General features: G+C 46.1%; 1 protein-coding gene across 4 annotated transcripts in view; it reads right to left on the bottom strand.

The window, feature by feature from the left end:
• MYO18A (myosin XVIIIA) overlaps positions 1-16494 on the bottom strand; it is a 410894-nt gene that overhangs the window by 217846 nt on the left and 176554 nt on the right. For all 4 annotated transcript variants that reach the window (XM_073565477.1, XM_073565478.1, XM_073565479.1 and 1 more), the window contains 2 exons: positions 6868-6925; positions 4144-4288 (listed from right to left, as the gene is read on the bottom strand). In XM_073565477.1, coding sequence (XP_073421578.1) covers positions 4144-4288; positions 6868-6925 — 203 coding nt within the window. The remainder of the gene's footprint in view (positions 1-4143; positions 4289-6867; positions 6926-16494) is intronic.

Genomic DNA, 16494 nt, shown 5'->3' with positions numbered 1-16494 from the left:
GATTACTATGCTGGGCTGATCCTTGGACGGGCAGAGTTACTGGTGTATGGGCTCTTAGTAAGTATAGTAGTATGTGCATGGCTGTGCATGTGCCCAAGGACCAGCGGAGCAGAACACACCCGAAGAGGAGCAGCTCAGATGAGTGGTTCTGTCCCTTCTTTTTAGCAACAGATAAAAGGTTTAAGAACGTGGACCAGTACTAAACCTACAAGACGTGTAAGAAGTTCTCTGAAACTAAGCAGCTGAGGAGTAGGATTACTGCTGGACCTCATGAGTCCGGTTTTCAGGCTCTATATCTAAATGGGAAGACCAGATGTTCCTGGTCCTTTGAAGAACAGAATATGGGCAGGAATGGAACCAAAGGTTCGTCATATCTGATAGGAGCTGTTCTGTAATATACACAACACATGGCACGGGCGCATGCACTAGACAGCAAACCTAAGGACAAACAACTGATTTTCATCTAACTTTAGAAAAGTATATTCTGGAGCCGGCTGTTAACATGTGACAAGTCATAGAAAAAGTGCACTAATAGAACTACTAGATGGACAAGACCGGATACTAAATCATGCTGTGCATAGCTTGCAGAAAGGCATGCATTCATGTTATTCACTCCAGAACATTAAGTGGATATTGTCAAGAAGATGATGATGGCCGACCAGTTATCCCGAAATAGAAGTGTCATAATCTATAGATAGTATAAGAGTGGCACCACCTGGCACCATGGAGCCTATAGTCCAAAAACAGGGGGGGGGGGGGGGGGGGCACAACAAAAAAGTGCCATCAAGCTGCTATAATAAAAAGCAACAGCTTTATGGAAATTTCTACGCATAACATGGCTTATTAGGCAAAAAAGGTAGCTTCTCCCACTAATGCGCACTCACGACATAGAATAGACTTTATAAAATCACATTGCCTGGATATTTTGCTTTAATCAACTTGCTACAAAGGCAATAACCGGACTGGTGTACGGACTTCGACACATATTTTTGTTTTATTTTAGTAGATACCCTTTTAGGATTAATGATATATTTTAGCTGCCATGATGGCCACATTCTAGATTCAACAGAGTAAGGAGACTACGGCTTCTGCTCACCCAAAGCTTGGTTCAGCCTGCCCTCTAGTGGTCGAAAATAAAAAACACAAGTACATGTTGCAGGTTTTTTACAACTGACAATTCTATGCAATGTGTATCTACTAACCAATTTTACAATATAAACTCTCTTGGACTTGATGAGACTGGTGTCCTTACTTTGAATGTCCAATTCAAAATAGCTCTGTAATCCTTTTTTTTTTTTTTTCCCCCCCCAAGTTTCCTTGCCCTATACCTTAATTGCCGTTTTTGGAGTACAGATCTAGTTGGACTCTTAAAATGAACATTTCAAAAGATCTCTTGGACCTGATGAGGCTGGTGTAGAAAAAAAATCCAGCCCTTTTTAAAAAAAAAAAAAAAAAAAAAGCTGTTATTGTGTCTGACATTACTGATATTTTTCACACTGAGCTTTGTGTAAGGCGATTACATTCACGCCACCATTTAAATTCCTGTATTTCTAGTTTAGGAAAAAAAACAAAATCTGTTCAGAAGTGCGTGAAGACCTAGGAGATAATACGGTTGTGGTGGCGTGAAGGCTTAGGCAGAGGTGATGGAGTGGTGGTGGTGACAAGCCATTCTTATGAGGCTGGACGTGACTTTATTTCCAGGGCTCGGTGCCTGGCTGGAATTAGTCATGCTCCATGCTATACAGAAAAGCAGAATGTGATCCGCAGATGGAGAATGGGAAAGAAGTGCACACGAGAGAGCTCAAATCGAGACACAAACTCGGCAAGAATCAAACCAAGTTACCCAGATCATCTACATCTGAAACTGCAGGGGGAAGGGAAGGTTATACATGGGTTATTCACTGCAGACACAAGTCACTGTACACCATCTGCCTCGCTGTCATTAGGGAATGCCAATGAAGGGTGCCAAGAGGACGGAGCCACCAAAAGACACTGATCACCTACCTGCATCTTCTCATGTGTCCTAAAAATGTTCCACCATAGGAAACGCTGTCTCTAGATGACAGGGCTGCCAAGTTAAACAGCAATGGCCATCGGCGGAACTAGAATGGATCTATATTGCACCAATCTATAATACAGTCCCCATACAGGCTCCAAGCATACCCCTGTATATCTCCAAATTTATACAGATATTGAAAGCGTTTTACTGATTTATACCCCTGAATCTATGGAAGAAGTACTGGAGACATTAAAGGGGAAATCCCATCTCCAAGGTTCTATCCCAATATGTAGTAGGTGTAATAATAATATTAACAAATTCCTCCAAATAGAAATGTAGTATAGTTCTCCTGATAACCTATGTTGCTTTCCTCATGTGCAAGCACTGCAGGACCTTAGGTATCCATGGATATGACCACTAGCAACTAGCTCACTTCATCAGCGGATGCATGGATACCTAAGGTCCTGCAGTGCCTGCACATGAGGCCATAGACATAGCAAATCAGAAAAAATATACTACATTTCTAATTGGAGGCATTTGCCAATATTATTACATCTACTACATATTGGGATAGGATCTTGGAGATGGGAATACACTACAGAGCCACATTGGCTGAATCTGCCAATATCGACAGGATCAGCCAACAAAAGGTGTATGTGGCCCCCTGACAGACCACTGTTGGTGAGATTAGAGTCTGGCATGCCCAATTTCGGACTGCTGGTCCTTTTATTGCTGAAGAGATAAGATGACGGCAGGGATGCCAGGAGCTCTCTCAGAGAACACAGGAGTGCTTGACAAACAAAGCGTCCCACGCGTATGGCTGAGTCCGAGGAGATAACTGGGCAGCCGAACCATTGTGTACAGGGGTTTTAGAGCTTGCATCGAAGTGGGAACACGCGAGGAAACGGTCAAGTAAATGATCAAGTCACCATCATTCAATGTATACAAACCAAGAACACAGCGTCCATTGTATACACAGAGCAAAGATGACCTGCATTAACTACAGGGGTGTGATCAATGTATTTTTTGACAATGTTGAGCCATAGTGACTTGAGGGCTGAAGATCGATTTTGTGTGATCCTAGATAGGTCCACTAGGGTCTGTTGATGGTCTTCCTCTTCGCTTTATTCCTCCGTTCTTCCAACCATGATGTCCTTCTCCACTGGTTGGACACACAATACGAAGAGAGCAAAGTAGACAAGTATTAGCGTGGTGATCACTGCTTCAAGTTACATGTCTGGCTTGATTTGGTTTAAACTTGATTTGTAGGTTCTTGTTGCCATCCATGGTATTGGTAACATCCTTCTATAGATTCACATTTTGAAGGCGTTGATTCTTCTTCTTTGTCTTATTTCTTTACCGTCCAGGTTTCGCATCCGTATGGTACCACAGAAAAGACCAAAGGGCTGTGATAGAAGGGTGCTTATACCTTATCTAGCACGACATCACCAACCACCACCAAACAGAGGCTGGACAGACATCTGTCTGAGATGGGTTAGTGAATCCTGCATTGTGCAGGGGGTTGGACACAATGGCCCCTGAGGTCCCTTCCAAAACTAACATTCTATGATCACACTTTACTGCAGTTTCCTATTATTTATATAAAGCGGACAGCCCCTTTCATCGAATCCATTTGTTCTCCCTTGTGATTTCCCCCTGCACATTGCTGCCCTTCATTCATTATCATGTTGCTGTCTGTCCTATACAAAGCAGTCATTTTCTGATATTACAGAATTTAGCAGCTTTCATTCAAATCCCAATTATAAAGTCTCTTCTAGTTATTAAGGCGTCTTCATCTCTCCATTGTCATCTTAATAATAGGCCGCGGGCTTGTATTATATTCAAGCAAAGTTCTCAGCATGTAAAGCAGCAGAGCTCACCCTGACAATGTGGGGGCTCACTCCAGCCCTCATTATAGTTACCTGTATATAGCAATACACCCCAGAGCTATAACTAGATCCTCATCATTTCTCAGCCCAGTGTGTGGTTATATATTATTAGCTATATTTCCATTTTGCCTGCTAAGACAAGTGTGTCTACAATCACTGGGCTCATTTTACAAATCTGCTGCGTTTATGAGGTCACATTATGGGAACAGATGTCGTATCCGTATTCTGCCGTGCGACTAGGACAAATATTCATACCTTTGGTGGCTCCGGCTGATCCCAGGTGGTAAATTGCTGCAAGTATTAACCAAAAGACCTTTTGCTCCTCGGCGGAGATGCCCAGGATCTTCATAGCTGCCTGCAGTTTGCTGAACAGCTGGGCCGACTTCTGCTTGTCTTCACCCTGTACAAAACATTGAATATGGATCAGGGAGGCTTCGGAAGAAAAAGGACAGCAGGTCCTCGCATCAGGAAGGCGCAGACATTTTTATTACTAGATATTAAATGCCAGCATGGCAGGGTGGATCCTGGATTCAGGTGCGGGGATTTTCTCTCTCAGTATACAGTATGTGCAGCAGCCCGTCATACACGTGTTAGGATTCGGGGATTTTTAATGAAACGTCTGAAGTTGGGTAAAGAATACGTTATGACACCCCATAATGACAGGGCTATTTATGCAATTATATTCAATGCCTCCATTAATAGAAGTTGATTTTAGGATCGATTTTGGCTCCTGCAATTTTTCATACTGAAGCTTTTTTTCATGTAGACTGACCTGTGCTTTCGCTCTACCCCACAGTGATGGACCAGGTGATTTTCAATAGCATTTTATTAGAGGACTGTCATTTATGCACTTGTCTAATACATCTGTTATCTGTGACTATTTAATTTTTTTTACTAAGAGCCTAAGAAATAACAGGTAAGTAATTGCCAACTACCTTCCTGATTTGTCCAGTGCCGCTCCTGCTGGCAATTTAGCGGCTTCGCTGATGTCACATGGATAGAGCAGCGGACTCTCTTCCGCTCAGTTCTGTGTGGAGCCGGCTGTCAATCAGCAGGGCATCGGCAGTCACGGACCATAGACAGAAGCTTGGAAGAAGAAGAGCTGCTCTGCTGATGGGCAGCAGCTGGAGCTGTCAGTGACCGCTCTGAGTCGGCATCTCAGTAGAACAGGCAGTTTTCTTAGTTAGCATCTACCGTACCTCTCTGCTAGTTTTTAGGACAATAGTAAAAAAAAAAAAAAAAAAAAAAAAAAAAAAAAAAACAGAAAAAAAATGCTGAACACCTCCTTTAAAAGGAGCTTTAAAGGCCGAGCCTTTATAACCAATTTCCAAGCTTTAACATGAATCCTTACAGTCACATTTACGGTATGCTCTATGGTTCTCATTTTCCGAGAACCAACCATAACCACAAATGACGTCACAGACTGCAATGGCAAAGTGAGCTCAAAAGGACTCAGTTTGTGCTGATTTCCGATGGCCTCCATGTTTCCAGTCGGCTACGGAAATATAATAGACTGCATTCTTATACATGTCAGAAAGGACAGACACTGTTGGGAACAAAGGGCCCATACCAAGTCCATGTGAACTTCAATTGTATCATTGTAGTCAGTGGCCTCGATTCCCCATTGCCTTTGCGCCCAGTTTTGGCCTCTCTTTTTTGCGTTTTTTTTTTAATTCTTTGCACCCAATTCATTATTCTATTTGCACCTTTTTTTTAAGTCTATTTTATATGTGGTTGCCTGTTTTTTTTTTTCCCCGCTTTGTAGGCAGTATCTAGCAACTCCAGATGTTTTCACCCAATTCATCAACTGACTTTTCAAAAGTTGCAAAATTTGTTGCAACTCCAGTCCAGTCCTCCAGTATACCAGAATTTTGGGGCGCTTTTTTTTTTTTTTTTTTTTGCAACTTTTGGCGTCAAAAGTGGCAAAAACAGTTCAAGACAGTAAGAAAGCCAATTTTTGACTTGCTAAAGTCCTGAATCATATGTGCCATTTTTTAGAAGTATGGCGCAAAAAAACAGTAACTAGTCCCAGAAGACAAAAAAGTAAGGGAAACCTGCAAACGAAGAATAAAATCCTGTGTCTTCATTGGAAAGTCTGTCTGAATCCTGTTTTTGAGGGATTCAGACAGAGAAGGTTCAGATCACACATACATTAGAAAATTTGTATCCCAAATTCCAATCCTATTTTCCTCAGAAGCACGGCCTTGTATCCAGCGCTATTCTGCCCTTCAAAGCAGTGGACGCCACAATGCAATCCAATGGATCCCAATATACAGGATGCTTTGGGCAATAGCTATATCTCCTGTATAATGGTGCATCACTGGTTATGGTCTTAGCATCTCTATCCCTGTATCTGCATTGTTTGAACCAATTTGTCGGCATCACTTATTTAGCCTTACACTGTCCCATGTCGCGTAACGTACATCCGTCCATACATTAGAATAGCAATGTTAGATAATGTCACCTTCTGCGTGCAGTCGGTTTCATTTTGGAAATAAGCAGCTGAATCAGCCCTGAACAATGACACTGAATAAGGCGAGGACCAGACTACGAGTATTGATAGATTATCAGATACAAGGTTATCGTATGCACCACGTCATCACGCTGGATACTTACATCAACAGCCAATTACGCCTGCAATGCCCCATATGCGGAGTCTGCTCAGCTGCGACAGGTTACAACAAAGGGGACTGTCACAACGCCGGCTTCAACCTTTGTCCCAGATGGAAATATTCGCACACGTCTCATTGTTAGGCTGCGTTCAGGCGGCCATATGAAAAAAAGGGCCGTTCATGTTTGAAACTGGACATGACTGACCCCAAGTGCAGCCCCACGTGCACGTCTGTATCGCGGAGGGGTGCAGCCGCTGCCTTCTCTGGAACCATGGCTAGGATTGATCCACGTGCTGTCGTTCTTTGGTCCACAGCACACAAAAAATGAAACCTTATATCTAAACGAGCCCTTACCCCCACTGCTTACCTTGGATGTAATGCCAAACACATTGTTGTCTGCCAAGTGGTTGAGATGAAGCTCTGTCCTGCAGAGATAAAGGAAAGTGTTGAGTATAATCGCAATAGAAGTAGCTAAGGCCTGTTTCACACATCCGTTTTTTAGCTCAGTTGAAATCCGTCAAAATCGCGGAAAACGGATCCGTTGGCTGATTGAAACAAACGAGTGTCACCGGACCGTTATTTTGACGGATCCGGATAAGGCAGAAATTTAAAGGAAACCGTGCCTGGAAAAAGAGAGGGGAGAGAGATTTTTTTTGGAGGATTCGTATAAAAACGGATCCAACGGATGACCATCCGTCAAGATCCACCGGTAATGCAACTCAATGGGGAAAAAAACGGATCCGCCAAGAAAAATGGCGGATCCGTTTTTTTAGCAAAACGGCGGATTTTGACTGATGGTGACAGACGGATGTGTGAAAGAGGCCTTATTAGGAATATGGACGTCCAATGTGTACTGTCTTGAGATTTACCATTACAAAGAGCTGATTGCATGGGATCCCACCTCTCAAGACCATAATAACCAGCTGTTGTCACCAAACAATCTGCTTATTAATCAGAACTCTAGAAACATCACTGCAGAGATCAACTGGGTACACCCAGCACCCACAGTGGGCAGCGGTGTAATACCCCGACAAGCCAATATCTACAAAGCAACTCTTTGCAAAAGGTTTCCTCTCTGCGGTGGACACCGCGTTCAGCCCTGCACACTTGCAGCCTACTTCTATAAGCCCCATATTAGCCTTAGGCTGCCGGTCTCACCTGCAAGCTACTATTATATGCCCCATACGGGCCTTTTGCTACCAGTCTCAGTACAGACATTTTCTATAGGTATATTTTTACACCGGTCTCAGTACAGACATCTTCCACAGGCAAATTGCTTCAGCAATCCAGCGGGAACCTCTCCTCATTTCCTTATGGAATATATTGCATCTAATTGAATTACCAGACTGACGAAGGCCAAGTGTAGACCGAAACGTCTTTTTGTAGGACTGCACATAAATAAAAAGTTCACTTAAAAAGGCCAATTCAGTTGAGTGCCAAGTTACTTTATTATTATTCACTTGGGTCTGGGTAACCTACTTGTGCACCTTGTGGTATTGCCACACTATACTTGACACAAATAGCCCTTTAAGACTGTTTTCACACTAGTGTCATGGATTCTGTTTAAGGGACAAAGTTTTTCCTTGGAGAGCGCCAAGTCAGCGTAAGGAGACTTATAGGCCAGGCAATGTTCCTCTGAGAATTTAAATATGCAGAGAGTCTTTACAGAGAGTTACAGGAAAGGAACTCTAGTTGAATCCATTGGATGTAGCAATCCTAAAAGTCATTATTGACCCTTTAAAAGGCATTGTCACATGACTTTGCACAAGAAGCCAATCTAGAAACTCAACGTACAGAGGGTCTGTGCCGCTCATCAGCGCAAAGCAGGAGGACTGGTTTTGCTGTGTGAGGCTCCGCTTATTATATTGGAGCCATGTCCACTGTATCTGATCCACTGACTAACTAAAAGGACGCAGACAGATCCTATTGACATTAATGGTGTCTACCGGGGATCTTCGATTTCTGATCTGCAGAACAGCACTAATCTTTTTGGTAAGGATAAAAGAAAGCCTGAGAATTTCCAACAGAATCACTAAAGGGTTTTGTGAACATGTTTAAAGTCCTAGTTATTCAGGGTCAAACAGCGAGACTATATAAAGACCAGGAAATTTACAGCTCGGCTCTAATAAAACAAACTATCATTAGAAGCAACAGGAAGACTTTCAGCAATAAAGAATTTCATTTCAGAAAGATATTTGAAGAAGAAAAACCTTAAAATCTCAGACACACAATGGAACAAGCATTAAAAGAGAGTTATAAATGATGTTACAATAAGACTAATAAAATGCCAGCTGGAGGACCCTTCATAAATGTATAACCGCCAATGGCAAATAACACCGACGGTCTAAATGAAGGAGAAAATGTAGATAACTCATACAGCAGCACAATAAACAAGTCAAATCTCACCCATCCCAAAGTGAGGACCGGAATCTGTTACCCAACAATACTTATTGAAGGAACTAAAACAAAGTTTACGGGGTTGTCCCACAATCACAACTTGTCACATATCATCAGAAGAGGCAATAAGTGATTTCTGGGGACCCACCAATCATGAGAACAGGAGTTCTGTCACATATGTGCAATAACAGCTTTGTTATGCACTATGTGGCGGACAATGCGTAGCATAGGCGGTATGGATAGGTGATGAGTTCTAAATGCAGTACAATCCCTTATTAAAGAAAAAAAAATCTGTCCTGGTGAGAATTCTCTTTAATTAGGTTTCAACCGATTCTTTTCTTAAAGGGAATCAGTCACCAGGTTTTTGTTACCTCATCTGAAAGCATAACAGAGAAAGAGACCCTGATTCCAGCGATGTATCACTTTGTTTACTAGGGGCAGAGGTTGTGATAAAATCAGAGTTTTTAGATGTAGAAGAGTTCAGAAAAGTACTCCCTCCCACGCCACAGCTCTCTATGTACATTGTATATTGACAGTGAGCTGCTAATCAGTGTTGGGGGAGTGGCTTGACCATGATGCAGGCGGGAGCTTGTCCTGTAGTGATAATCTCATGCTGATAAAACGCTCATTGTACTGGAACAGCAGCACACACCCTAATAAGAGACAAATTGATTAAATCAGTATCTCATCCCCTACATCATGCTGCTCTTGGATAACATAGCAAAATCCTGGTGACAGATTCCCTTTAAAAGGGAACCTCACAGCTGATACATGCTGCATATGGATCATGCAGCATTTATCAGTAATTGACAGCATTATATCAGCCAAGAATGTTTGACACCGAAATGCAGCGGCATTTCAGAGAAAAACATACTTTAAAAGCCGCCGTACAACAAGCTACACAGGCGACTAGTCCGACAGATGGGTCCCATGTATATACCAGCCACTCCAGGGCAGAAGGCAGAGAGAAGCCGCTTGGCCTTTAAAAACAGGATTTTGGTTGCTTACCGTAAAATCTGTTTCTCAGAGTCTTCATTGGGAGACACAGGAACCGTAGGTGTGTGCTGCTGTCACTAGGAGGTTGACACTATGCATGAAAAAAAATGTAAACTCCGCCTCCACAGTATACACCCCTCCGACCGGCTGTAGGACAATCAGTTAGTGATAAAGCAGTAGGAGGAGACATGAACATGTAAGTAATCATATATTCATTACACGTAATAAAATCATGGGAGGGCGCTGTGTCCCCAATGAAGACTCTGAGAAACAGATTTTACGGTAAGCAACCAAAATCCTGTTTTCTGTTTCGTCTCATTGGGGGACACAGGAACCGTGGGACGTCCAAAAGCAGTCCCTGGGGTGGGAAAAGACAAACTTCTTTCAGGTCGGAGAACTCACCACTGCCACCCGCAAGATTCTTCTGCCTAGGCTGGCGCCCACTGAAGCACAGGTACGGACCTTATAGAACCTTGAAAAGGTATGCACGGACGACCATGTGGCAGCCTTGCACAACTGCATGGCTGCTGCCCTGTTGTATACCGCCCAGGAGGCACCCACCACCTGGGTTGAATGGGCCTTAACCCCAGCAGGGGACACCCTGTCCTTTACCCGGTAGGCTTCCAGAATTGCCATTCTGATCCAGTGGGCAATTGTTGCCTTAGAGGACGGCAGGCCTCTTCTCACCCCATTGGGGATAACAAAGAGCGAGCCCGCCTTCCTGAAAGGAGCGGTCCTGGCCAGATAGATCCTTATCGCCCTGACCAGATCTAGCTTATTCAAAGAACGCTCCAGAGGATGAGTTGGAGCGGGACAAAATGACAGAAGGATTATATCCTCGTTCAGGTGGAAGGCCGATACCACCTTGGGAGGCCGATACCACCTTGGGAAGAAAGTTAGGAGGAGGCCGCAAAACAACCTTGTCCTGGTGCATAATTAGGAATGGAGGACGACAGGACAATGCCGCTAATTCTGAAACCCACCTAATAGAGGTGATGGCTACGAGAAATACCACCTTCCAGGACAACAACGACATGGGAGCTTCCTGTAGGGGTTCAAAGGGTGAACCTGTCAAGGCTTACAAGACCAAGTTAAGATCCCATGGAGCCACCGGGGATCTGTAAGGAAGGGATGCATGTGCCACTCCTTACAGAAAGGCCTTAACCTGTAAGCGGGAGGCCAAATTCTTTTGAAAAAGAATAGAGAGAGCAGATACCTGGCCTTTTGAGGAACTTTGGGCCAGACCGTCATCTAACCCTGCCTGGAGAAAAGCTAGGACAGATGGCAGGGAACAGGGCATAGGTGTGACGTGATTAGACTCACACCAGCCAAAATAGGCCTTCCAGGCTCGATAATAGACCCTGGAAGAGGAAGGCTTCCTAGCCTGGATCATTGCATTAATGACTCGGTCCGAGAAACCCGCTGCTCTCAGTATTGTGGTTTCAACGGCCATGCCATCAAATTGAGCAACCGAGAATTCGGGTGGTAAAACGGCCCCTGAGCCAGGAGATCTGGTCTGTCAGGGAGTCTCCAGGGGGTGCCTGTGAGAAAATTGATCGTTTCTGCAAACCAGGCCCTCCTGGGCCAGTACGGAGCAATCAATATGACTGGCACTCCTTCCGCCTTGATCTTCTTTAGCAGCCTGGACAGGAGAGGAAGGGGAGGGAAGAGGTAAGGGAGTCTGAACTGTGTCCAGGGAATGACCAGTGCGTCGATCCCTATTGCTAGAGGATCGCGGTATCTTGAGACAAACCATCTTTGACCCTTCTGTTCTGTCGCGATGCCAGGAGGTCCACATCTGGAGTCCCCCATAGCTGGCATATCTGACGGAACACTTCCTGGTGTAAAGACCATTCCCCTGCCGCGAGCCCCTCCCGACTGAGGAAGTCAGCGGCCGTGTTGTCTGTGCCGGGAATGTAAACTGCCGAAATTGCCGGGATTGCGGTTTCTGCCCAGTTGAAGATTCTGGATACCTCGGCCAGTGCCCGGGGACTTCTGGTTCCCCCTTGGTGATTGATTTATGCCACCGCCGTGGCGTTTTCCGTTTGAATCCGGACTGGCTGGTTGCGGAGATATCTTTCCCAATGTAGAAGTGCTAGAAAGACCACCCTCAGTTCTAGAATGTTGATAGATAGTGAGGATTCTTGCCTCGACCATCGTCCATGGACAGTCAGGTGGCGGAATACCGCACCCCTGCCCAGGAGACTGGCATCTGTAGTTACTACCTGCCAGTAGACAGGGGGAAAAGGCCGTCCCAGATGAACAAGGGGGGAGGTCAGCCACCACTTGAGGGACTCCCTGGTCTGAATGTAAGGGAGGAAGGGGCGATCCAGCGAAGAGATGGACCTGTCCCACTTAAAGAGGATGTTCCTCTGCAGTATCCTGGAATGGAACAGGGCAAAGGGTATTGCCTCTGAAGCTGCCACCATTCTTCTCAGGACTCTCAAGGCAGCGCGAAAGGATAGAAGCCGGAATTTCAACAGAGAGCGAATTCCCTGTTGGAGGGTAATCCACTTTCTTTCTGGGAGAAAGACCCTTGATCGGCGGTTGTCGATTACCATTCCTAAGAATTCTAGGCGTTGTGTTGGCGTTAGGTGGGATTTCTCCCCGTTTATGATCCAACCAAACCGGGAGAGCGTGTTTAAAACTACTGCTAGATTTTCCTGGGCCTGAGCGAAGGAGGGCACCTTGACGAGAATATCGTTGAGATATGGTACCAGTACTATGCCTCTGACCCTTAATATAGCGGCCATCGCTGCCATAATCTTTGTAAAAATTCTGGGGGCTGTTTCCAGCCGAAATGGCAGGGCCACACACTGGAAATGCTGCTTTTGGACAGCAAAATGCAGAAACCTCTGATGTCCCTGAAAAATGGGGACGTGTATGTAGGCATCACGGATATCTATGGAACATAGGAATTCCTGATCCTCCATAGATGCAATTACTGACCGAATCAATTCCATCCTGAAATGGCGTAAGCGGACCCATCTGTTTAGCCTTTTGAGGTCTAATATGGGACGAAATGAGCCATCCTTTTTTGGTATCACAAACAGGTTTGAGTAAAAGCCGGTAAAACGTACCTGCTCGGGAACGGGGACGATTACTCCTGCGTTGAGGAGATAGTCCATTACCACAAAAAAACCTATAGCCATAGCTGCGTCTTTTGGTGGCTGCGATAGAAAGAAGCGATCTCGCGGAAGCGTGTTTAAGTCTATCCTGCCTCCTTCACCCAGATATCCTCTATTGAATTCTGCCAGACATCTCTGAAGAGGAGAAGGCGGCCTCCTAGTCTGGGAGAGGTACTGGGAAGGGGGTTGGACTCCCTGCTGGCGTCAGGCTGAAGTGGCTCTGCCCGGCCCTGACCTGGTAGCTCTGCTGTTGGAACTGCGGGATTGCCATGAGTGGGTGGCCCGAAAGGATACCTTCCTCCTATCTCTCGGTGCTTGCGACCTCTGCGGGCCCTGAGTATAAGTGCCTGTCGCTGGGGTACGTCAAAAGGGCTGAGCCCTACGTTTGAAAAAACATATCGACAAGGTTTGGCCTGAGGGAGAAGGGAGCTTGTACCCCCCGTTGCATCCTTAATGATTTGATCTAACACTGACCCAAAGAGCCGAGTGCCCTGAAACGGCAGATTGGTCAGTGATTTCTTTGAGGACAAATCAGCCTGCCAAGCCTTTAGCCAGACGGCTACCAAGTTACTGGCTGCTTGAGCTGCGCAAGACGCAGCATCCAGGGCTGCTGGTACCATATACCTCCAGGAATGAGAGATTTGATCTGCGAACTCTGTCAGTTCCGCTGGTGGTGCCCCGGCCAATATGCCCTGTCTAAGCCGTTTGGCCCATTCTGTAACAGACTTAGCTACCCAGGCTGAGGCGAAGGCTGGACACAATGTAGCAGCTGCTGCCTCAAAGGCGGATTTTGCCAGGGATTCTATCCTCCCATCATTGGGATCTTTTAGGGCTGCCCCACTGGCGAGTGAGAGGACTGTATTGGTAGCGAGTCTGGACATTGGTGGGTCCACTGAAGGGGAGGCGGTCCAGTTGGCAGTGAGATCTGGAGGGAAGGGATATAGAATCCCAAAACGATTGCCTCTCTGAAACTGCCTGGTTGGGTTTTCCCTTTCCCTAGCCAACACTTCCTCAAAATCCTTGTGGGAGGCGAAGACCCTAGAGGGGGACTTATGACGCTTAAATGAAAAAACCTGATCATTAGGTTTTGATGTGGTGTCCCCAATGTTAAAAGTCTCATTGACTGCGGCAATGAGGCCCTGAATCATATCCTTGACCTGGGACTGTTCTGGTCCGTACTCAGAACCCTCCTCTGAGTGTGTCTCTGATAATGCCTCGCCTGATTCCGGGGATGAGGACCGGAAGGAGGCAGACGGCCAGAGGAATTCTGGCGGTGAGATGGAGTGAGAAGGGGACCTGGGTTGGTGGTCCAGCCTAATCCTTTTACAGCCTCTAGAAGGCCCAAAAGGAGGATCCTTTGGTGCTCCTGTGTCCACTGGAGTCTGAAGTGGCAATCTGTTAAGCACCTTTACCAAGGTCTGTGATACCTTGGTAAGGTCGGCCACGGACTTAGATAAGGAAGAGGCCCATTCTGGACACTCGCTGTCTCCCGTGGCGATGGATGGCCCCTGGGCGGCAGGCAAGGTGGCTTCCTCCTGCTCCAGGGGTAATGTGGGAGCTCTGACAGGCAAAGCGGGGGGGCTGCACCTGCTCTCTAGCGTAGGTGACACCGAAGATCTGCTGCAATCTGAGCAGAGTGGCGAGGAATGACCTGAAGGAAGCCTGACATTGCATTTGGTACATACAAAATATTTGACCAAGGTCACAGAAGCAGATGAGGAGGATGAGAGGGACTGCTCTCCCTTGGGCATACTGACAGGTTTTACCTGGTGTCGACCGTCACCGAAGATCTGCTGCAATCTGAGCAGAGTGGCGAGGAATGACCTGAAGGAAGCCTGACATTGCATTTGGTACATACAAAATATTTGACCAAGGTCACAGAAGCAGATGAGGAGGAGGAGCGGGACTGCTCTCTCTTGGGCATACTGACAGGTTTTACCTGGTGTCGACCGTCGGGGTAGAGAGCGGAGTGAGGGAGAAACCTGTAGTGCAGTACTCACATACCCACGACCTGTGTCCCCACCGCAGCTGCCGCCTGAAGGCTGATGAGAGAGAGAGCGAGGTGAACAGCCCTGTCGCTGCCTAGAAGCCTTATGAAATCCCCACCCGGAAGTGGTGGGCGGGGCCCCGCTCTGGCCTCCAGGAGCACCAAGATGGCGATGGTACAGGAAGAGGAAGCCAGGGGCGGAGCATGCCCGGAGCCGGAATCTGGAGTCGGCCATGCTGGGCTCCTACCGGAGCCCAGGGCCATAACGCTGCCAGGGGATGAGGCTGGAACCGTGCTGCACCGCGTGCTTGAAAGTAAGTGTTGGCTCTTAAACTAAGTATAGAGCCATAGGCTGCAAGCGCGAGTGCTGATTACAGCGGTCACATTCAGCAAGGGCGGCTGGTGAGCAGATCATACAACGCTGCAGCCTCTTACCTCCAGTTCACCCCGTAACAGGGGTCGGTTTACCTGCATGAAAAGACTGCTGTCCCAAACCTTTTCTGCTGGGCGTCTATCTCGATCATCAGGGTCTGGTGGGCGATTGATGAGAGACGAAGGTCACGACCAGGAGCTGCCACCTGAACACGAGTCCTGTGTTGGGGGATAGGGTCCTGCCCGCGGGATTCATGAGGATACGGGGTGGCAGTACACGCCGTACTCATAATCCCGGTGTGGGAATACAGATGTAGCATATCTACTCTGTATCCCTCCATGGTTACCTGAAAAGGAACGACGCACATTGAGGTAGGCATAAGTCTGCGAGAGACCTCTGTCCACCTCCTGCTGACACTAAGCAAAACGGATTGTCCTACAGCCGGTCGGAGGGGTGTATACTGCGGAGGCGGAGTTTACATTTTTTTTATGCATAGTGTCAACATCGTAGTGACAGCAGCACACACCCATGGTTCCTGTGTCCCCCAATGAGACGAAAGAGAAAGTATGTTTTCCTCTGAAATTTTGCAGCATTTTAGTTAAAAACAAATTTACACAGTCAGTACCTGATATATGCTACCTGTGGATCGGACAATATGTATGAGCTATCAGGTTCCGTTTAATATACGATAACTTGATAGCAGCCATATCTTTGATTTCTGATCCAGAGCTCCAAATCCACTTCACAGACTTGGGAGGGAATTTAATAAGGCCTCAACTCAACTTTTCTGGTGTAAAACCTGGTACACTTTAGTTTTGGATGATTTGCTACTTTTTGCAATTTTGAAGGGAAGGGAACATTGGCAACTATAACCTGACAAATTTACAATCCCTTACGACAGAAACTGACATAGATAATTGTGAAAATCTATGGCAGCTCTTACTAAATTTGGCGCAGCTGATGAACTTCAGACTGGTTTATGAAATATGTCTTCATAAATACCCCCAATGGATTTAGGTAACATGCAGACCACCTAAAAGTATACTAGCCAAAAGAAAGAGCTTGCCACATGCTGTGCTATGGGGCTCAGTGTAGAAATAATATACAGTAGAC

This window comes from Dendrobates tinctorius, unplaced genomic scaffold (genome assembly GCF_039654945.1).
Source record: "Dendrobates tinctorius isolate UK_male_01 unplaced genomic scaffold, ASM3965494v1 ptg000016l, whole genome shotgun sequence".
Classification (NCBI taxonomy): Eukaryota; Metazoa; Chordata; class Amphibia; order Anura; family Dendrobatidae; genus Dendrobates; species Dendrobates tinctorius.
This window is presented reverse-complemented; position numbering and strand designations above follow the sequence as displayed.